At 36.7% G+C, this 23,278-nt stretch overlaps 1 protein-coding gene across 1 annotated transcript in view; it reads left to right on the top strand.

Annotated features, from left to right (window-relative positions):
• LOC124556327 (galanin receptor 2a-like) overlaps nucleotides 1–19,681 on the top strand; it is a 147,319-nt gene extending 127,638 nt beyond the window's left edge. The window contains exons 4-5 of the mRNA XM_047130298.1: nucleotides 8,136–8,250; nucleotides 19,191–19,681. Coding sequence (XP_046986254.1) covers nucleotides 8,136–8,250; nucleotides 19,191–19,616 — 541 coding nt within the window. The 3' untranslated portion in view covers nucleotides 19,617–19,681. The remainder of the gene's footprint in view (nucleotides 1–8,135; nucleotides 8,251–19,190) is intronic.
• Nucleotides 19,682–23,278: the final 3,597 nt, after the last annotated feature.

The following is a 23,278-nucleotide window of genomic DNA, read 5'->3' as shown; positions in this document are numbered from 1 at the left end:
AAAGCCTTGTGATCTGTTACTACAATAAATTTTCATCTGCTCAAATAATGTCTAAATTTAGCAAAATGATACACTACTTCTGATGCTTCCTTCTCCATTATTGACTACTTCTGTTCTTGTTCATTCAACACCTGACTACCAAAAGCAATGGTTCTAATTATTCCTTTCCTTTTTTCTCATCTTTTTTATATAAATGGACCCCTAGTCCATAATCCAAAGCATCACACCCCAAGTAAAATGCCTTTGACATATCTGGATGAGCTATTTTGGAGCATTACAAAGTTTTTGTTTTATTTTTGCAAAATCCGCAGTACCCTCCTCTGTCCATGACAATGCATTGCTTTTCTTCAGCCATCTATGCAGTGCTTTGCTATTTAATGTTTGGTCACCAATGAATCAACAGTAGAATCCACAGAGACCAATAAAACTTATCACCTGCTTCCTGTTTATCGGTATCTGAAAATTTCTTATTGCTGTCAGCTTCTCTGGGTCGTGGTTTTATTCCTTCTGGCCCAATAATATGTCCCATGAAAGGTATTTCCAGTCTTCTGAATTCTGACTTCTGAAAATTAAGGATGGCACCTGCACATTCACAACTTTCTAACATTTCCTCCAGAGTGCTTAAGTCTTCCTCCCACATTTCACTGGCTATAAACGCGTCATCTAAATATATCATAATTTTCTTCAGCAAATCTTCTCCTAGCATTTGGCCTAGCATTGTAATAAAATCAGACAGGGATATGTTCAGTCCAAAAGGCAGCACTCTATATTGATAATATCTTAAAACCCACTTCCTTTCGTCTTTCCCTCTCCTTCCCTCTTTCCTGATGAGGCAACAGTTTGTTGCAAAAGCTTGAATTTTGTGTGTATGTATGTGTCTGTTTGTGTTTCTATCGACCTGCCGGCACTTTTGTATGGTAAGTCACATCATCTTTGTTTTTAAATATATGATAATATCTTCCCTTGTACGAAAATGCTGTAAATGGCCTTGACTCTGGGTCTAGCAGTATTTGATGGTATTCAGACATCAAATCCAGATTTGTAAACATCTTTGCTCGTTTAAATTTCTGCAACAGTTTGTCTATGTTCTTTGATTGTTTCTTTTCTGGTTCAGATACCTTGTTTGCTTGTCATGCACCCAACACAAGCCTTACACTCCCTCTTCTTAGCCACAGTAACTAATAGGCTGTTGTATTGACGTTTAGATCTCTCTATTACTTCATTTGTTAGGATCTACTGCAGTTTCCTCTCTACTACTTCTTTTCTTGCATGTAGTATTGGATAAGATGGCTTAAAATATGGCTTATGCAGCTTTAATTTTATGTGATATGCTGAGCCTTTTATTATTCAGGATCTGTTTCCAAAAACTTTTCTGTATCTTCTGATTAATTTGGATAGCCTTTCAGCTGCTCTTTTATCAATATTCTTAATACCACGTATTTTGTTGCTGACTTCTTCCCATGTGAGCTCACTTGCATCATTTGTACTGACAGATGCGGTTTACTAAATTTTCCTCTTCCATTACATCTTCACAGGTTGCTACTTAGCAATGTGGGAAAAATCTAGTACTCTATCTAGCATAATTTTGTCATTGAAACTTATCATCTCTTTTTCTCCATCATAAAGTCTCGCCTTATTTTCTCCATAATCAATTTCTACTTCGTGCTCCGTCAACCAGTCTGACTCTATAATGACTTCTTGCAAATTAGGCATGACTACCACATCCATTCTGTATATGTCTCCTTCAGTCTCAACCTCCACCATTACTTGACAATTCACCACTTTCCTGTATCCATCAACAGCTTCTTTTATTGTAAACTCCATATGTTGTTTCCTGATTTCAGTAGCTCATTATATATGTTGTTAGCTATATCATGCAGCTGGTTTCCCAAATTGACTACAGACCTAGTTGCACACCCACGTATTTTAACTTCAATTATTGGAGTAATTATCACCTTATCTTTTACTGTGGCCTCTAGTGGGTCTTCTGGTTCATCATTTAGTTGTTCAGCCTTTATGGCATAAATATTTATTTCTTCATTGTCTGTGTTTACAGGCCCTGCCATGTACATTTCAGGTCGGGCCACTCCTGAAACACCTACATGTTTTCCGTTCCTCCATTCTCAGAAGGTTCTGCTCCACTTCTCTGCCTCCATCCACTGCAGCTATCTTTGTGCAAGCTGCACCTTTCTTCCTCTCTTCTACCTGTCCTTTGATCATCATGAGATCTGAAAGCATAACTGCCATGTTCTTGGCCTCTACCATTTCTCTGTGTTCCGGCGTAATGTCAAGTGCCAACACAACAATCAAGAAAGGAAGAGCAGAGAGGGCTGTGAGACGACATCAGCCAATAGCACACTGACAGACCCCTCTCTAGGACATCAGCAAGACATAAGCGGCATCTAGGCCAAGAGAATATAAGTACCACTCTGTCTGGCTGTAGCTCGAGTTGAAGACGAGCCATCCTATTAATGCTACAGCAGTGACTTATGAAATGTATTGTTTTGCTTGTATTGGAATTGTATTTGCTGAAGAGCTTGCTTGTGTTTGTCTATCGCCCCTTGCTTAAAACATGTCAGTATCTCACAAAGTTAATTATTGTAATCATTTTAATCATTTCCTTTTGTAATAAAGTCCATTAATATGATTTGCTTGAATTGTTGTCTAGTGATCCTAGAAATCAGCTTTCCTAGGCACCCTATATTAGACGAGCTGGCAGAATACAACACTCTGTTCATTCTGCCACTACTGTTAGTAGCATGTCCCATGATGTGGGGCTGCACTACTGGAATGGTTTGTGTTCACTTGTGGCAGCCTATCTGCACACTCTAATTGCTCAAATATAACCCTGGCCTGGCCCACGGAGTCAGTAATGGTTACTATTAAATGACTACATACTTCACGTGGCAGCCTTTGTATCACCCCAATTGCACCACATTTTTCTCATCTGATTCCTCTCTAATTCCTTTTCAAAGAACTCACTGTTAGTTCTTGCTCATTCTCTTAATATGGAAAATTCCATATAAAGATTAATATGTCATCCTGTTTGTTCTTGGGCCAATACTTTTTTAGGAGCAGCTTCTTAAATTCTGCATAGGTTAAATGTTCCATATCTAACCATATGCCCCAGTCATATGCTTCACCCTCTATTTGATTTATGATGTAAGCAATTTTAGTTCTTTATCCCGTAATTTTGGTAATGATCTCTGGAAATTCCTTATAAATGCAGCAGGGTGTAACTTTCCTTTGTGGTGGAATTTACTGAACTTACAACTGTTTACGAACTCCACTTGAGGGTCACTACTGCAGTTTAGGCACTTAATGTTTTATTTCACTAATTAGTTTCTCAGTTACAACCGGCTCAATCTTTTGCTCAATATTTTTTTGTACTTCTACATTTCTGCTACCATCTCCGCTGTGACTTTCACCATCTTCTCAACCTCTTCTACTCATTTATTAGTTTCTTCTCATCCTTGTGTGATCATATTTGCCAAAACCCCTATTGTGTTTATCTCTAGTGTTATGTTATCCTGCATCTGTTTTTGTTGTTCTTTTATTTGTTTAACTACTATTGCCTGTTTTCTGAATTGTGATTTTATTTCATTGTTTACTTTTTCATGTTCTTCCTTCCCTTTCTTTTTAATTCATTATCCGTCTTTTCCTCCCATGCTTTAAATCCTGCCTCAAAACTTGTGAATCACAAATTGTTTTCCCTGATCTTCTTCAAGTGCTTTAATGTCTGATTTGAGTTTGCTTAATATTAATGATTTAATTTCCTTGTTTGACTTTTAATTTCTTCTATTTGCTTAATTATTTTTCTGTTTAGTGACCATTACATTTCTTTTACTCACTTATCTATTTTTTCATCTAATTCCTTGACTGCCTTCATCATTAGTTGTAAATCAAAACCAGTTCCTCCCCTTAGCTCTGGGGTTTCTTCGAAAATGTTGTACTAACTATCTTTGCTTGCCTCCATAGCTTCTCAATTTTCCATTTTGGGTATGATCATGGCTTTTGTGCCAACTGCTTGGGGTGTGGCCTGAATTCCTGCACTTTCCCACTCCATGCTATCTTCAAAGAATAATTTTGTTGAGTTAATTAACAGATTTTCCTCCCCATCGGATTCATTTTCTTGTTCCATTTCACTCCCTGGTAACCAGTTTTCCTGTTGCTCTACATTTGACTGATATTTGCCTCCTCTGAAACACTCTCCTGTTTGATTTCCTCTACATGCAATGTTGGCTCATTTTACACTGTTTGAAATTCACTGCTACTTTTCTGTATCTGATCCCAAATTTACCAATATTCACTGTTCTAAAATTTCGCTGTTTTGTCACACACATACTTCATAGCCTATACAGCACCTGTCATTGATTACTTTTTGTCACACTATTTATCAATTTCTACTGCATCATTTTTTGGTTAATGGCTTACAGCAACTTGCAACTTGTTTTGTACTTCTGCTGCTGCTGTTGGCCACTGTACTGCTAGCTGCTGATTTTTGTGATGTGGCATCTGCTTGATCTGCTAATCGTCAGGTAGCCTGGCTTCTTCTTCTTTCTTGTAGCAGTTCTTCTGTCATATCCTAAATGTTTAGAAAATTGTTCCTTCCTTTGTTCTTCTTATGAGCACATCTGAGAATCATGCAGTCCATGTTGTCATGTGTTACATGTAAGCTGCCCCCTATATGTATCTCAGTTTGCTTTCAATGTTTCACTCCGGCTGCTTGACATTTTCAAGGCTATCAAACATCTAGACAACCAGTTTTTTGAGTGGCAAACATACTCTCAAAGTACATGCAACTGTATTTAGAGTCTCTACTGTGTAAATTACAACACATGTCCTATATACTTCATTCAAACTAATGCGAAAAAATCCCATAAAAAAGTTAGGAAAGCGATTGATGTTGTCAATTAGATAACACACTGGTATGAAGCACTTGATTTTATTTGTTTCTTGATTGCAAATCAATTTCACATGGTTTCTAACTGCACTTGCACTACACTTGCATATCCTCCTCATTCATAATATCAAATGTGTTAGTCATTGACATTCTTTTTCTGTGCAGTCTTCTTTTCCATATTAAATATTTCATAATTGACGAATTAATATTTTTAACACAGTTCTCATGATGGTGCTCTCATACATATTCACATCCTGCTCACATGAAGGCTACAAGTATGGCTCGAGTGCAACTGACTGCCTACCGCCAGCCAGTCTCTAGAACGAGCTTGTACCTTCCAGAACTATGGGGCACCCCATCAGTTATGCCACTGCACTGTAGCAAAGAGGTACACTGTGCTGTAGCATAAAGTATAGGGGTAGATTCAATCCGTCAAATGCCACATTTACATCTCTACCCTTACAAGGTCACTGGATGTGTAAGGTGAGTTGCCTGGGGAATGAACTTTGCGTAGCAGATCACTTTCACCAGAAAAGACTGCAATTTCTTCCAGATTTTTGACCCACCAGTTTCTCAATAGCATTGATATGCTCTGTCATCAGCATGATCCCTTTCCTGCTTAACGTATGCCCCAATACTGCACAGGATCTTGCATTACTCCAGGTTACAATTCAGTCTGTTCTCTAACAGCTGCTAAAACAATGTTTACAAGTTTTACGTGAGTTCATCCATGGTAGCACCAGTCACCTAAATGTCATTCAAATAGTTTATGCACTTTGGAATACCTTGAGTTAGTTGCTGTGTGTATCTTCAGAAACTTACTGTTGCTGAGGCAACCCCCAAAATGTTGTCTCTTGTAATGAAACATTCTAAAATGCTTTTTTTTACCAAGGCTTCTCATGTATCTGCATCTAGAGGTAGCTGCAAGTATGCACCCTTCAAATCAGTCTACGTAAAATATTGTGCCCCTGCTAACTTTCAAACAAGGTCCTGGTCAAGGAACTGGGGAAATGTCGATCCAACTTTGTGCATTAATCATGGTCTTAAAATCACTGAAAATTCTGATGAACCTGTTCGCTTTCTTTATAATGGCCATGAGTGTCACCAAGAACTATCGAAGACTGGTGTAATTGCTCCACACACCTGTAATGTGGATAATTTGGCCTTTATGGCACCAGCATAGGCACAGTGGACTGCATGAGTGACATATGAACGTTAAACTCTTTAGCCATACCCAACGTTGATCGGAATAACTGCTGATAATTTTGTGATAATGGTTCTAAAATCTAGAATTGTATTGAGCTTGACTGGTGCTACCATGGATGAACTCACGTAAAACTTGTAAACATTGTTTTAGCAGCTGTTAGAGAACAGACTGAATGCAGTGAATGCATCTAAACCAAAAATGTTTACAGCCGGCAGTGAAGTTATGATCAACAAGGTGATGTGCCATTCCATATCCTAGTATTCTGCCCACACAGCAGTTTGTCCTCTCAAAGGAATATTTTGCTGGCTATATCAAATAACCTGCCACTGCAGCATCTGCAGACAGATGGAGCCCAAACTCTGATAGGTTTCCCAGTTAACCAAAGAAATTGCTTCCTCTGAGTGAACTTAGAACTGTGTTGTAACACCACTGGTATTTAATTCAAACAAGAGGTTATTAGGTGCTCGGCCGGGTTCTGCCAACACAAGGGTTAAAGCAAGCACTGATGCTTGGTCAGGTACTGCACCCAGAATGTAGTGGCAAACACCAGCATGTTGACTCATCACTCCGTTGTCCTGTCCTGGCACAGTACTGCTAAGAGCCCTCGCTTGAGACATGCAAAAAAAGTGGACACTTGGCGATGCCCATGATGAAGCCAACAGTTTGGACAAGACTTAAATGGCTATGGGAGTGAATCCAATGTTGAGGTGGGGTAGCATCTTGTGATCTGCTGTAGATACAGAAAGGGAGGGTCCATACTTTTGCACAATCTTGTGCAAAGCTTGCAGATGTTCGCCCCACTGGCTGCATGCTTGCGTTTTGGACCAGCTCTACATCTTGCTTGACAGCTCTTGCATCTGCTCCTGCTGTAGTAGTTGACAGTAGTTGCAGTTTCATATGTTCCTGCTGTTGTGTCTGTAGCATTGTTTTATGCTGCCAAAGGCTCCAGAAACTTTTGATCCATTGTTATGAATTTATGCACATGCAAGAATCAGCCTCTTCACCACTATAGTAACACACTACCCAGGTGAGGGAATGCCACGAGTCAGTTTCTGGCAAGTGGCCAAAAGGACCAAGTGGATGATGGGAAAAATGTACACACATCCGAAAGGGCAAATTGAGAGTAATCCAAAATGTGAAAGCCTAGAATCATCAACAACGTACAAGCAATGCCAATTCTGGATTGCCAACACTGATCAGTTGCAAACTGCTGATATTGACTGTTGTGATGTAGTTCTTTCATGTCATTATCATTAAAAAGTAGTTGTTAAGCAAATAATTGTATAAATAAAAATAACACTAGAAAACTGCAGCTATTTTGTGTAGTTTTATGAACGGAGATACACACCAAGTTTCGCCATACCAGAAGCTGACCAACAGCTGCATGTTAAGCTGTGCAACATTACTGAGGACAATGTAGCCAGACATATTTCACCATGCTTGTCTTACAGGTCTTTGTTTATTTAGTATTTCAACATATAGCAGTGATAATATGCCCCTCAGTACAGCTGATTATTTGAAGGTGACATTACCATAAAAATTGGTAATAGCTGTTGAACATGCTTGGGATTATGACTGAAAATGAAATGGTTTTGTAATAACTTGCAATCACTGATGCTTCACAGCCATATGGTTAATTTAAACTCCTGATGGAAAGTGCTGGCTAGCCATTCAGTCTCATCGTGACATGTTTGTGTAAAATGACTGAAAACATTTAATCCACAAGAAACAAAGACATTGCACATTATATAAATAGAATTACATTTCAATCATAGATGCGTATGTTGAGTTAACTTTGTTTAAAGGTGCAATTTTTTTAATCAGGAGACCATTCTGCTCAGTTTTTAAGAAAAAGTATGAAAGTATGTTAAGTTAAAGTGTCACTCTTGTATTTAGGGTTAAAACAGTGTGTCTTTATTTTTTATTCTAAATTATTTTCATCTATACTCTGTGAGCATAATATGTAGAGGTCATCTATTTAAAAAACTATTATAAACATACTCAATAAAAGACTGTACTTTTCAGCACAAACAGAATTTCCAGCCGTCAAGAGAACACATTGACAGCCTCACAAAGCAGCAGACACACAGTGACTAGAAGACGAAACAGGGCTGACACAGCACGCGCCACAAGGAAGCAGGTACATCAGTCAACTAAATGCTACCACTGATTGAGTACTCACAAAATTCTCTAGTGCATGGCTTGGAGGCAAGAGATACATTGCATAAAATTCAACATATGCAATTAAACATCATTAAAAAGTAGAAGACACTGAAACTTAATTCAGGTGAACACAGATTTTTTAGTTACTGATCTCTAATTCAGATGTATAGACTTGTCCAGTCAGTTTATAAACATTTACTTAATTTTACAAGTGGAGATAATTTATTTCTCTGCATAATTATATGTACATGCCGTAATTAAGTACCAAAATAAATATGGTGTATTCTGAATTCTGAAGAATTTAAACATATTATGACTTCGAAACAATCAACAATAAGTTTTTCTCCTCGTGTAAAATCTATTATGATGCTCAATAAAAGACATAACACAAGTAATGGTTGGTATATCTTATGGCACTGAAACAAAACACTCGTCAAATCTTCAGTTTGATTTCAGTATAAGGAATAGTTATCCTCATATTATACGAAATTGACACACTTCTTCCAAACACAAATTGAGCACAAGGGAAATCTTTGCCACAAAATAGTTTTCATTTTACATTGAGATGATCATATGGCATAATTGGTCAGGAGATCCTCTCTACAGTTATTAGGCTGGCAAGTCTTTCTGTCACTGCAAACTGGTTCTTGCAACCTCTTTTAATGACTTAGTAAACATTTAGAGCCACTTTAGGTTTGCTGGTTTAAAATAGCTGATGGCAGTGAGTCTGGCTGCAATTGACAGTTGTCCCAACATGTGTAGATCAATGCACAATTGTTTCTTGTTTGTGCCCAAAGTAAATATTTCAGCAACTTGAATGGAAGAAAAATACTTATAAAAATTACTTATGATACAAACTTCCTTCTTTGTTGTTAAAGGAGAATATGATATGTGATTTAATTCAATTTTAGAGATATGTATTATATAAGATACATTAAGTAAGTGACGCTCAGTTATAGAAATATGAAGACTAATATTCATATGAAAAAACTCTCTGTTACAGACATCTACAAAACACTAAAACTAGAAAACACTGAGATGCCAGATTAATTTAATATTATAGTTCAAGCTTTTTTGAACACTTCTGGCCCTTGTCATCAGAAGTCAAACTTCTATCACGACACTTCTTAGAACAATTCTTATAGCATGTTGTTGTTGTGGTCTTCAGCGCAGAGACTGGTTTGATGCAGCTCTCCATGCCACTCTATCCTGTGCAAGCTTCTACATCTCCCAGTAACTACTGCAACCTACATCCTTCTGAATCTGTTTAGTCTATCCATCTCTTGGTCTCCCTCTACGATTTTTGCCCTCCATGCTGCCCTCTAATACTAAATTGGTGATCCCTCAATGCCTCAGAATATGCCCTACCAACCGATCCCTTCTTCTAGTCAAGTTGTGCCAGAAATTTCTCTTCTCTACAATTCTATTCAATACCTCCTCATTAGTTATGTGCTCTACCCATCTAATCTTCAGCATTCTTCTGTAGCACCACATTTCGAAAGCTTCTATTCTCTTCTTGCCTAAACTATTTATTGTCCACATTTCCCTTCCATACATGGTTACACTCCATACAAATACTTTCAGAACCGACTTACTGACACTTAAATCTATACTCGATGTTAACAAATTTCTCTTCTTCAGAAACGTTTTCCTTGCCATTGCCAGTCTACTTTTTATATCCTCTCTACTTCGACCATCATCAGTTATTTTGCTCTCCAAATAGCAATACTCATTTACTTCTTTAAGTGTCTCATTTCCTAATCTAATTCCCACAGTATCACCCAATTTAATTTGACTACATTCCATTATTTTTGTTTTGCTTTTGTTGATGTTCATCTTATATCCTCCTTTTAAGACCATGTCCATCCCGTTCAGCTGCTCTTCCAGGTCCTTTGCTGTCTCTGACAGAATTAAAATGTCATCGGTGAACCTCAAAGTTTTTATTTCTTCTCCATGGATTTTAATTCCTACTCTGAGTTTTTCATTTGTTTCCCTTACTGCTTGCTCAATATACAGACTGAATAACATCGGGGATAGGCTACAACCCTGTCTCACTCCCTTCCCAACCACTACTTCCCTTTCATGCCCCTTAACTCTTATAACTGCCATCTGGTTTCTATACAAATTGTAAATAGCCTTTCACTCCCTGTATTTTACCCCTGCCACCTTCAGAATTTGAAAGAGAGTATTCCAGTCAACATGGTCAAAAGCTTTCTCTAAGTCTACAAATGCTAGAAATGTAGGTTTGCCTTTCCTTAATCTATTTTCATGCATGTGCTTCATAAATAATTGTTAATTATAGGAAAGTGAAAAGGAGACACATAAACAAGCAAGAAAGTTCCAGTATACAATGGCTCCACAAATCATCCAATTTTGAAATAGTGACACCTATTTCCGAGTTCCATAGAAACTTGTAATCAATTCATCAACACAATGTTACAGAAAAAAGTGTTCAGAATGCTGTTCTTGTGTCCATATATTATATAGCATGTCTCTGCAATAATCTGTGAATCTTCTGTGGCTCTCCTGTGTTTTCCATCAGTTTATCCTTCAAAGCAACATTCCCAATTTTCCAGTGTTGTAATGTGAGCCATGTGCACGAGGTATTTTACATGACCAAAAATGCAGGAATCCATGGAATAAGTCCAGTGATCTAGGACTATGCACTAGTGTATTAACCAAATTTTCAGCCACAGTTAAAATGAGACATCTTATAAAAGATCAGGAAGAACACTTTGCTACAAGTGAAGATACTTCATAAATGTTAATCTATGTAGCAAGAATTAAGGTCCATTTACACCGTGAGAGAGTAATCTCACACGGATACTCAGTAACATGTACTGCTGATATTGTGAAGTGTGCATTATAAACATTACAGTAAGTCCAAACATATCAGTTATGGAATTAAAAATACCATCTCAGCTGAATCTGTTCTTTAAAAGAAGATAATTATGCTTAATAATAAATTGTGGCAGAGCAGAAATGCAGTTGGAAGGCAATTCTGCATTGTTGAAGTCCTACACATGATGGGGATGGTATGAGTAGAGTAATTGGCAATTTAATATCTGATACATGATACTGTGCCTCAGTACAAATGAAGTTCTCCTAGTCAAAATCATCAATCTATACCCTAGATATTTTAACAACTTTTACTCTACACCAAGTGGTATGATTTTAGCCCCACATTTTTAAAGACTAAGGAGACACCATGTTATATCAATTAAGGCACCATTATAGCATTTTATCCATCATGATGATGATATATGAAGTATTATCAAACAGCCTCCCTTATGCTATTAAACAACCAACATGGCTTTTTAAGAGGAAGAGCCTATACATATTGAGTCTATAACATAATCTAGTTAACTGGAAAACACAAAGAATTCAACAAACCTACATTTCTAACAGTCAAAAATTATGGCATGCTAAAACTTTTCTTGGAGTCAGTAGACAAAAACTATTGGAAATTATGAAAGAGAAAGGAGTTCCAGCCCATATGTTAAATGCTGTTAGAAATCTCTGGCCCAAGAGAAACAATAAAGTGGAGGTAATGTGGGAAAAAAGCAAATAACTGTAAACCAATACTTCAGATAAGCATGTCCTTTATCATCTGCACTGTTGTTTAAGTTTTACATATAAATTGTTATTTGTAACTGTAAAGAAAGTCTTGGCTCTGAAATCTAATACAGAGCAGTACCAAAGGTGGACTTATTTGCTGTAGATGACCAAGTAATCACAACATAGTCAGAAGATGATTTACAAAGACCAGTCCATGAACTGCGCGCGCGCACACACACGTTTTTGTTCTCCAAAAAACTGAGGCCAATTGGGATTTGTCAGGAAGTTTGTATAATGTATGGAAATGATGAACTGAGTGAAGCTGAAATGAGACAATAGTTCACCACATTTAACAATGGCCAGCCATACTAATCTTCAGGAGAAAGTGTGAAGTGGCCCAGAATTGTCAGTGCTGAATTGGTGGAGAAAATCAGTGATAATATTTGCAAATGTGAAACATTAAAGAAATCAAGGAGAGTGATATAAATCAAAACATCAAGGAAAGTTACATTCCAAGGTTTTTTTTCATTCATGACAATACATGACCTCACACAGTGATTTAGACTCAAAGGATATTGAATGGCTTCGGTTGGGAGATTTTAGTCGTCCACTGCACATTCTGGAACTTACTGTGAACAATTTCCACTTGTTTCCACACATGAAGACCTGGCCTGCAACACAGGGCTTCGATGATGACAAGAAACTGTACAAAGGTGTCCAAACAGAGTTGAAGTCTCAGGTGGCAACATTCTACAATGATGGTATTAACAAGTTGGTGTATCATTATGATAAGTGCATTAATTTGTACGGAAATTATGTTGAGAAATAACTGAACAATGTGCATTTCAAATGTAAGTAATAAAATAAGTTTCATTTCTTTTTTTCTTTTTTTTTTTAATTCTGAAAACCAAGTTACTTTCTGAATAGCCCTTGTATTTTCACATTTAAGGAAATTTGTGGCTGAAAAAATGTTTCAAGTCAAATGAAGAGACTATGAGAACCATTAGTGGCTATTTTACACACCCTCCAAAATAAATCTTCAGGGGTGGACTCTCCTAATTGGAAAAGTAAAGTGCACTGCCATAAGAGGACGATGTTGAAACATAAGTGCATTTTTTATCTAACAACTACTGTATTACACTGCCAGGCCAAAAAGTTGTCACATTGCTCTCATAGTGTCTCACTAACAATTAAGAATAGCTACTGAATACCAACACCAGGTGCAATATGATTCATGATTAACTTCTTGGTTGAATGGTCAGTTTCAAGAAGTGTTACGTTTACTACATCACTGTCAAACCATTGTGCAACAAAAGTAAAGTTGTATGATACAACTAGCTGTGAAATCCCAAAGGTTAGGTTCAGCCACCTGAACTGGAAAAGTATATTCTATCCTTTGCACCCATAGGCACCTTTCCTTCACGAATTGCGTGCAGTGTGTGTTTGTTAAGTGTAATTGTTAAGAATAGAATAGGTGACTGTAATGGGTGTAAGTGTAGTGTGGTGTCACATATGTGTTGGAAGATGGTAAGCGAAGAAAGTGGGTGAAATCTGCCACCAACACAGCACCTACTAATCTCAAACACTAATGGGTTCAACAAGTTTAATGTCCTCATCTAAAATGTATTTTCCATATTCCATCACAAACCATTACTTTTGCCTACATATTTAAAATATATGAAACCTTAGAGAAGATAAAGGCCCATTTTCTTGTAACAACATTTGTTGTTTATTGGATACATGGGATATTCTTGAGTTTTTCAAATTATTGTAAATGATGAGGAAATTTGAAATAAAGCACACTCTCTTAATGTAATGCCATCAGAGTTTGGCACAGATCACTCTTCATCCAGCTTTCACAGTTTGTCATGGCTGGTAAAGCACATTGCACATTGGTAATCTCATGTCAACATTGATATTTCTTGGAAAATACTGAGTGGAATACAAACAGTGGAATGAACAGAGATAACAGCTCACTGTATAATGTAGACAGCTTACAAACTAGTGTTGTTCTTCAGAGCACCCACAAAGCTAGTAAAAAAAAAGGGGGGGGGGATTTATAGGCTGATCTTTTCAGCATTTTATAGATCCAGCTTGTGCTCCATTCTTTTTCCTTCTTGGAGAAGCTTCAAAGCTGATCTTAAAGCATACATATTCTGCCAAAATCGTTTACAGGTGAATGAAGGCTGTTGTTGTTGGAATATTTAATTCTTGTACAGCAAACTCTTAGCCTCATGATATTTTGACATATAACTCATGCATTAATTTCATGTTCTTTAGCACAGTAAGATTGCTATTTCAGGTGTTATTGTGTTGAGTTTGACAACTCAGGTAGGGGAAAAAAAATAAGGGACTGGAAATACTCAAGTACAGCATTGTTTTTCAGTTATTTCTTCAGGGCACGTGGTTACCTTTTCTTTTCGTACACAAAGTGTCTGCTGAAAATTTATCTTTTCAGTTGTCTTGCTTTCCGTAGAACTATTACTTATCTATAGTTTTTAGCATATCTTTTCCAACATCAGCCACTGAGGATTAAATATTGAACAATGATACAAAATTTGTACATTATTGGAGAAATCTCAGCAATGTGATCACAGCAGTTGTGACAATGTGTGGATGTTGACAGATATATAACTTACCCTGTTGATTTATGCCACTGCTGCTCAGCCTCTAACAGAAACTCTCGAACCTGCCTCTACTGAGAGGTTCTATTTACACCTAATTATTAAGAATAAGATATGCTCTATTGTTGCAGTAGAAAAGCCATAGGTTCTACAGTTCATTAAGCACAAAAGTGCTTTAAACGACTCTGAAAACTGATATGTAAATGCTCCATGATAATTTCATTTCATCCTTTGCATTTGTATCCCTTATTCAGCTCATACAAAACATAATGCAGACAAATCTGTCACCCAATCACAAAAGACTATAAGGCTACAACATATACTCAATACTATTTGTTCACTTTTATTTTGACCTGTCTTCCTCGGTCAGAATTAGTCCAAGTCAGCAGTGTTAAGGTAAACAGTGTAAGTTTTTCCAGCTTTGTAAACAATCAATTTGGTGTCATGCTAGCAGCTTTAGTGTCATCATTGCTGATTGTTGTCTGTTATTTTATAATACTGTTTGAGAATACTGAAGGAAATGTAGTTGCAGGTTATATTAAATATCAAAGTGGTCTCTCTGCAGGCTGATTTATAATGAATAGCTGCAGAACAACTATCTGTACCAACGACATACAGTATCCCATTACATGACGTCTTTTGCTGATACATCTGCAAGGAATGTCGATTCATCTGATTAGTCTAGGGATATGAAAATCCTGCAGCAATGACAAAGCAGAAAATAATGTGAACTCTTTGAATTTTAACAATGCAATGCAAAAATGGTGGTTTTTATAAATTGTCACTAAATTTGACATTTTTCCTGTTCCTACATAAAAATGCTGTAAATCTGAGGATGGGAGTTCACTAAAATTGGTAAATGATAATTACTGAATGGTGAAATTGGATTTTATCTTTCTTCTCAAATTTGAAATTTGCATATAATTTTAAAACAACAGTTGATTTCCCAAATAAAGAACTATCACTCTAGATATGTCGTCATGCGGACTATATTCCTGTAGCAGTTTTAGTTGCTGAGGTGATATTTCCCTGTTTTTGAGAGTTCTTTAATGTGATGCATCAATCAAACTAGATACTTTGGTAGTACCGCCAAACAGGGTGATTTCGGACAGTTTTGTCGTTATTTTGATTGTAACTTTTGTATATATTGTTAGATTAAATTGATTGTTATGGAAGTGGTAGGGTATAAGTGTCACGAATAAAATATCCCAGAACCAGAAAGTGTATGTGTAGGTATATTTATCTGAGGCAGTTAAATAAAGCGTCCGAAGTCACCCCATGGATTGGGGTGATTTCGGACACGTGTTTTTTAAATCTCTGTCTGAAGTTACAGAATATAGAGGGCTAATTCGGACAGTTACTGCCTTTTTTAAAAATTCTACATGCTTTTTATTTGATTTTGGTGACATTTTACACATTTTAAGGTACCCCTTTGTTACAAATAAGTGATATAGAACGATATAATGAATGTTATGTATTACAGATAAGTTCTGGACCAGCTCGTTTAATATTTTTGCTTAAGTGAACAGGAAGATCTTCTGACTGTCATTTGAGGAATAAATGCACCCAATCTTCTCCTGGCAAATTATTACGAAATTTCTTCTCTTTTCAGCCAGATTCATCAAGGTAGCCTTTAACTAAATATCTAATATCGTATTTAGTGAAGGGAAATCGCCAATGCGCAGCCCTCAAGATACCTTGCTTCAACATTTCTTCATCTTCTTTTCTTCTTCTTCTTCTTCTTCTTCTTCTTCTTCTTCTTCTTCTTTATTTAGCACTGGCTGTCCTCCCATTTTTTCGGATGTGCTTTTTGCACTTTATTTTTTAGTGTTGATTTAGGTACACCATACAAATCTGAAGCTTTTCTGTATGATAATTTACCACTCTGAATATCACGAACATCTTTATCTAAACGTTCCGGGTCATAATTACACCGTACTGTAGCACCTCTCCTGCTCTTATACGTTCTTGGCATTGTCCAAAATCACCCCACACAGTACACAGTTTTACAAAAACCGTCATTATTTTATAACCTTGCACAAGAAACTCGACAAACTTGTACAGAAATTGTCTCAATGCTGTTAGCTACTGAGCGCATCAAGAATTATGGTTACAATAACTTCCTGCTCAGCACAACAATAGAAAGTTTCCACTTTACGATAATGCATGGATTTTTAACACTGAGACTGTTCGTTAATTATTCCCCTATGGAAAAAATTGACGCAAAAGAAAAGTTGTGGGAAGTGATAAATGCAATCTTGCGCTTAAAATAACTGGTGCACAGACGTTAAAATAAGTAATTCTTTGTTTCTACACAGTGGCAAAGAGCAAATAAGCCATACTGTCTGAATTCGCCCCGGTGTCCAAAATCACCCCGTTTGATGGTACGCTTGTATAAACATGAAAAACACAGAATTCTGCAGTATAGCTTTGCAAACACTTAAGTCAACATAGCATCTGATACTTTTCAATCTAACTTACGTTCTAGCCTACACAACGGATCATGTTGTTACCACAATCTTCATTCAATCAACAGTAAAAATAATAGTGTATAAATATTGAAATAAATAATCAATGTTGTGTTTTCCTGCCATAAAAATGTTTGAATGAAATCGTATCTTTTTCTGTGATTGGCTGATAGCAGCTGGATAAAACATTAACTGTATTCATAAGTTAAACACGAAGATTGCTTCATTAATGTACAAAAAATAACTTTTTGCTATTAAACTAGTAAGCTTTTGAGAAATACGCATAATTCAGAAAGAAATAAGCATACTTCAGAAAGAGGTGAAGGAAATACTGAAATGCCCTGTATTGCACTTTCGAATTAGTCTAATTTCTTTTATGGCTACAGATCCATTCATTAAGTCTGTGTTCACAGCTCTATGTTCTTGTTTCAACTATGGGAAGATAGTTAACTCTAGTAATGCTGACTTTGCAAAGAGTCTGTTATGTGTACCTAGAATGGCAGATCTCATCTGTGTAAGATATTCTAAAGGGATACAATATCCTTCACAATGTAGTGGAAAAGCAAATTCTTATGCCAGCAAGATTTGTGGACATCGCAAAATGTCTGGTGTTATGCTGAAGTCAGTTTCTGTCTTCTATGTTCGAGTTTAGACTCGGAGGGGAGGGGGGGGGGGGGTCTGTTTCACACTACTTTCAAGTTATGGCAATGCTTTCTCTTAATATTTTTAGTGGTGTCTGGTTACAAAATTATTTTTTTCTTTAACTGATTAGATTTAATGGGTTTAATATAAATGATTTCTCTTTAAATAAAAATGAGGTCGGTAAATATAATGTAATTGCTAATTATATTTACATCTTCAACACAACACTGGAAAACAATGAAATAAGACAAAAATAAGAACATACTGCAAGCCAAAGAAGGCAAAAAAACACTGACAGAAAATAATACTAACAGGCAAAAAGTAACAATGAAATTGTCCATAAAATATAAAAATTTTATCCTGTACATAGTGAAGGTGACTCTTCCCCTCTTGCAGCAAGTATTTACAACCAACAGACATAAACTCATTAAAAATTACACACTCGTCTCTCATACTCTGTTTTGATTTAACTTGTGATGATCTTTTACATTCTGCCTGCTGTCTCCATTGTACAATGTGTGTTTCTGCCATGTCCATCTCTTACTTTGTGAGAGCTGCTGTTCTGAGAGTACCATATGTTTGTTATTTTGCATCTTGTTCCCATAATGTCAGTTTCCTCTTTGCCTGCTCCTTTACTTCACCTTTACCTTTGATAGGTACCTCTCTTTCCACCTGTGTCAGGCTTCTTATTTTTTATTTATAATTTCGCCCTATGCTTTTCATTTTCCTCCTCTATTTTCTACAAGTGTGCTCTATTTTTGTTTAGATTGTTGTTCTCTTGTAACTTCACATCCTTTTCTCATAGTCAACTCCAATAACTTTTCTGCAACTTGTGATTTCTTCCTCTTCCTTCACAAGTAAAAAAGAAATTGCTGGAAATGGGAAAGAAACTTCTGAAAATGGAACCTGATGTTTAACGTTAATTTGACAACAGTTTTGACACACGTCATGGTTTCTATATGTTTTTGTTGGTCTTTATTACATGAGAGGGGCAAAGATGGAACAAATGTCATTAAACAACACAATAAGGCAATTCTAGCAGTCTTTCTTGGTCAACAAAGTAATGCTCATAATAAAAGTATTGTCCAAACAATATAGTAAAACCTTCAACCAGAATTCAGTGCAAGTTATGCGCCTTGACATACTATGGCCTTTCCAATTACACAGCATTTTTTTTTATTGTTTTGCTTTCAAGTATTTTCCTATTCCCTCTGTCGAATCTTCTCCATATTTGTAAGAGTGTGTTTTGACTTTCATTCCTTTCTGTCCTGGCCTTCAGTTGGCTATAGTAGAAGTTCACTCTTTAAATATTTTTTTCTATGCTGAGCTGTAGGTGTTATATGCTTTGCCTTTGTCATTTTGTGATATTATTCTCATCAGTTTGTGTGTGTGTGAGTGTGTGTGTGTGTGTGTGTGTGTGTGTGAAATTTAAATATTGTAGTGAGCATGTTATTCCATTTTCCCCTAACCTGATAACTTCCAGTTTGAATTACATATATGTTGATAACAACTAGTTTACAATATAGACAGGTAAAATGAATTGTATTTTCCCACAGCCAGTTCCAAGTGTAAAGAAAAGTTTCACTGATGTATGGATTTAAAATGTTAATTTTCTTTTTTTCCAGGTCATCAAAATGCTGATTTTGGTAGTAGTACTTTTCCTCCTATGTTGGGGACCAAGAATAATAATGAACATGCTTACTAAAATTGGTCTACAAAGTTTTACTCCAACTGAGTACACAATGAGGGTTGTGTTCAACATCCTGCCAGTCATTCATGCTTGCTTTAATCCAGTAATATACTCTTTCATGTCTAAAAACTTCCGCCGTTCACTGAAAAGACAGTTTGAGACTCTTGGCTGCAGAAGAAATTTGTCCAGACACAGGAGCAGCAGTTTCAGAAGCAGCAGATTGCATCATGGCACAATCACACAACAGACAAGCATCAGACCGCGATACACACTGTCCTCATCATCGAGCACATACAATGCTGATGTCACGAGACACACTGAAATGGAAAACACAGATTCTGTCAACAGTACAGTGGTCTGATGAGAATTATGCTTAAAGAATCCCTGTAATTGCTATTATAATTATAATAAAATGACAGAACAGTGTGCATTAAATACATTTTGTTTCTTGTTCTGTGTATGCTCCTTGGAGTTTTACAGTGTTCTTTTCTTCCTGGTGATTTATTTCTTGGGCTTAACCTCTTTATTCTATGAAAGAGACTAAAATAAAAACACAAAACTTCCTTTTCTCTCAATATCTTTATAAATACAAAAAAAGATGTCACGGCAGGAAATGTAACAAAATAAGCTTTACAACAACAACTTTAGTGTAACATTTTCTTTTATTTTACATGTTACGCACACAGCAAGATCCTATTGAAAGTATGTTCAATGATCAATGGTAGTTGCTATATGTGAGTATAAAAGATGTAATTGCTATGGAAGATATGGGCAATCATTATTTCACAACAGTGAAAAGTACTAGATTTAAACCTGTACTCATGGTTTCCTACTGTGTGTATCACATGTGTCAACACAGAGCAGTTTTTACAAAATATTTGACAAACCAGTCATATGTCTGCAGTAAAGTGTTACAGTTAAGGTTAAATAAATACACCAACATGATTTTTTTTTTTTTTTTTAAATTACAGGTTGAGGCATGAACCGCACTCCATGAAAACACTCTCTCTCTCTCTCTCTCTCTCTCTCTCTCTCTCTCTCTCCTTCCTCCCTCTCCCCCCCCCCCCCCTCTCCCCTTCCCTTCCTTCTTTTCTTTCTTGTCAACTGGTATCTCATATCACATATTATGATTTTTATTATAGAGATATATTTCTTGGTTTTCTAACATCTTTAACATGAAAGATCAGCATTTGAGCAAAAAGGAAGACGCACAGCCATTACCAGGTTCCTCTCAGCCTACAGAAATCAAGAGTTTCTTTACGTGAATAAAAATGATTAACTGTGTCAGTCACTATTTAATTCTTAGTTTTTTAGTTGGCACTACAAAATTTGACTACATGGCTCCCATCATCCAGTACCTGCAATTTAAAATACAAACAGCAGGTTCCACATGTATGTCAACAGCACATAGCGGAGAGCCCCTAGGCTGTAGAATTAATCAAAAACTGACCCCAATCTTAGTTCACTGAAGAATATCTACAGAAAAATAGATTAAATTTAATATATCAGTATCCCAAAATAAACAAGTTGCTCTGCTTCATAAGTTTAATTTATCTACCAACATTTGAATGGAAAAGTCTTTCATAGTTACAAAGCACAAATTGGTATATTGCCGCAAATAAAATGCTATATGTACAACTGATGTGCACACTGTGCAAATCTGATAACCAGGGCTGCACAGGTGTCAAAATATTAAATGATCGATAAACTGGAACTTTTAAACAATAATTATTACACAAGATGTTATTAGCAAATTGATGTTAAAATGAATGAAAGTTAATTAAAGTCAATTACATGTGCCCTACAACAGTTACTCTGATAAATGAACATACATTAGTGAAATGAAATAGTCCACTTTAAAAAATATGAATGTATGACACACATGACAAATAAATACACTGATGAACCAAAATATTTTGACCACTGATCACAGCAAGATTGTTCATTGGAGGCATGTGACATGGTAAGGAAACTATATAGATGGAGCAGAGAAGAATGGGGAACCAATCTAGTGGGGATAAGGGATGCAAATGGGGAAATCCACTGACATAAGCAACTTTGACAAAGGGCCAATTGTTACAGTCTGGCACCTCGGTACAAGCGCCTCAGAAATATTGAAGCTGGTTGGCTGTTCACTTGCTACTGGCACAGGCATCTATGGAAAGTGGTTGAAGAAGTGCCACATCTGATGAAACCATACAGTTTTGTTGCAGACAGAAGTATTTTGTTACACACTATTTGGCACACATGCTGAACACGGGACTCAACAGCTGATGACTTCTATGGTTACCCATGCCTTGCTGACCCATCAACATTGTCAATTACAACTGTAGTGGATATGGTATCACCCATGTCAGACTGTGGATCGATGGAAACTTGTTGCCTGGATGCAGGCCAGTGGGGGCAGTATTATACTATGGGAGACTTTTACTGGGCTTTCACAAGACTTGTGGTAGCAATCCAAGGCACGACAGCTGTGGACTATGTAAATGCTGTTGTGGATCATCTGCATCATTTCATGCTTGATGTCTTCCCCAATGGCAGTGGCATCTTCCAGCAGGATAACTTTCTGAATCGCAAGGCCAGAACCATGCTACAGTGGTTTGAGAAGCATGATGGTCAACTGACATCGATATCTTGGCGATCTGATGGAACGCAGCTGGGATACTATTGGGTGCTCCATGCCGACAAACCACTAGCCCGTAGTTTACAGCGCATAGGCATTTGGTGCCACATACCTCCAGAAATGTACAAAATACTTTCCATGCAAAATTACTGCTGTACTGCATTCCAAAAGTGGACCAACAAGCTGTTAACCAAGTGGTTGTAACAATTTGGCTCATGAGTGTAAGTGAGCCCTGTGAATGCAAAAACCTACAACATATCCACAAATTTAAAATTAAAGAAAAGAATGCTTTCACTGACAGTCATAATAGGCTCAATGCACAGAAAATGAACATCATGTACAAACACTAGTACATCAATAACCTATAAAGTGGCTTTTAAAGATGATTTCAGCCATACACAAATCAAAATTGAAAGTTTTGGCAACAGTAACTGTGATGCAGTTTAGGCATGTACAAATGACACTTGCCACATTAACAGGGACTTTAAGCACAAAATCATCAAGACTATATTTCAGTTAAAATAGCTTTGCTATTGATGTTTCAATGAGTCGAATGGTAGGGGCCAGTCACCATCCAGCTGTTCTTTCTCAGGCACAACATGGTTGTTGTGTTGCCTCTTTTGAAGGTACATGCAGAGCACTGTCAAACAGTGCTTGCTGCTTGAAGGTAACACTGCCCCCTGGCACTCTGATCTTCCAGTCGCAGTATCAGGGTTTTTTGCCCTCTGTATACATAATCACCTGTTATTCAGAGCATTATATAACATTGGATGAGAAACATTTTATTTTATAGCACAATTACTTTATATAGATATCTGCTTCCTTAGACAGAGTCATTATACGTAACACTGTCTAATGTTTTAACGTCAAATGTTTAATGTCAACACAAGTAACCTACAGTTTCAACTGCTCCAAAAACTAATCCTTATTTAGCCACAACTAGCTCCAATGGAGTGGTAAATTAGCATACTTTTCTTAGTAAGAAGGAAGGAGAGAGAGGTACCGAAAAAGGACCAAAACAATCACAAAAGAAGTGGAGACATCTGTCATCAAATCTCCTTCAGCCCTAACAAATGATCGGACAATACAGAAAAGAAATCTTCCAGGACAAACATCTGGTGTTCATGATAATGATTTCTTACAGCCAGGCTACAAAAATAAGAAGATTCCAAGGTAAGTAGAAATTTGTGTTTCTCCATTAACACCACCATTAAGTGCATAAAATAGCAATATTTAACAATTCAGTGTTGTTATGTTCATTTCTTCAACAATAAGGTGAATGAAATACAGATCATAGCTATGATATCCGCATCACATGTGGTACATTAGTGAATAAACACTGGTAAAAGAAACATAACTGTCATGCCTTGTTATACCAAATTTCAAATTAATCAAAC

The sequence above is a fragment of the Schistocerca americana genome, chromosome X (assembly GCF_021461395.2).
Source record: "Schistocerca americana isolate TAMUIC-IGC-003095 chromosome X, iqSchAmer2.1, whole genome shotgun sequence".
Lineage (NCBI taxonomy): Eukaryota > Metazoa > Arthropoda > Insecta > Orthoptera > Acrididae > Schistocerca > Schistocerca americana.
This window is presented reverse-complemented; position numbering and strand designations above follow the sequence as displayed.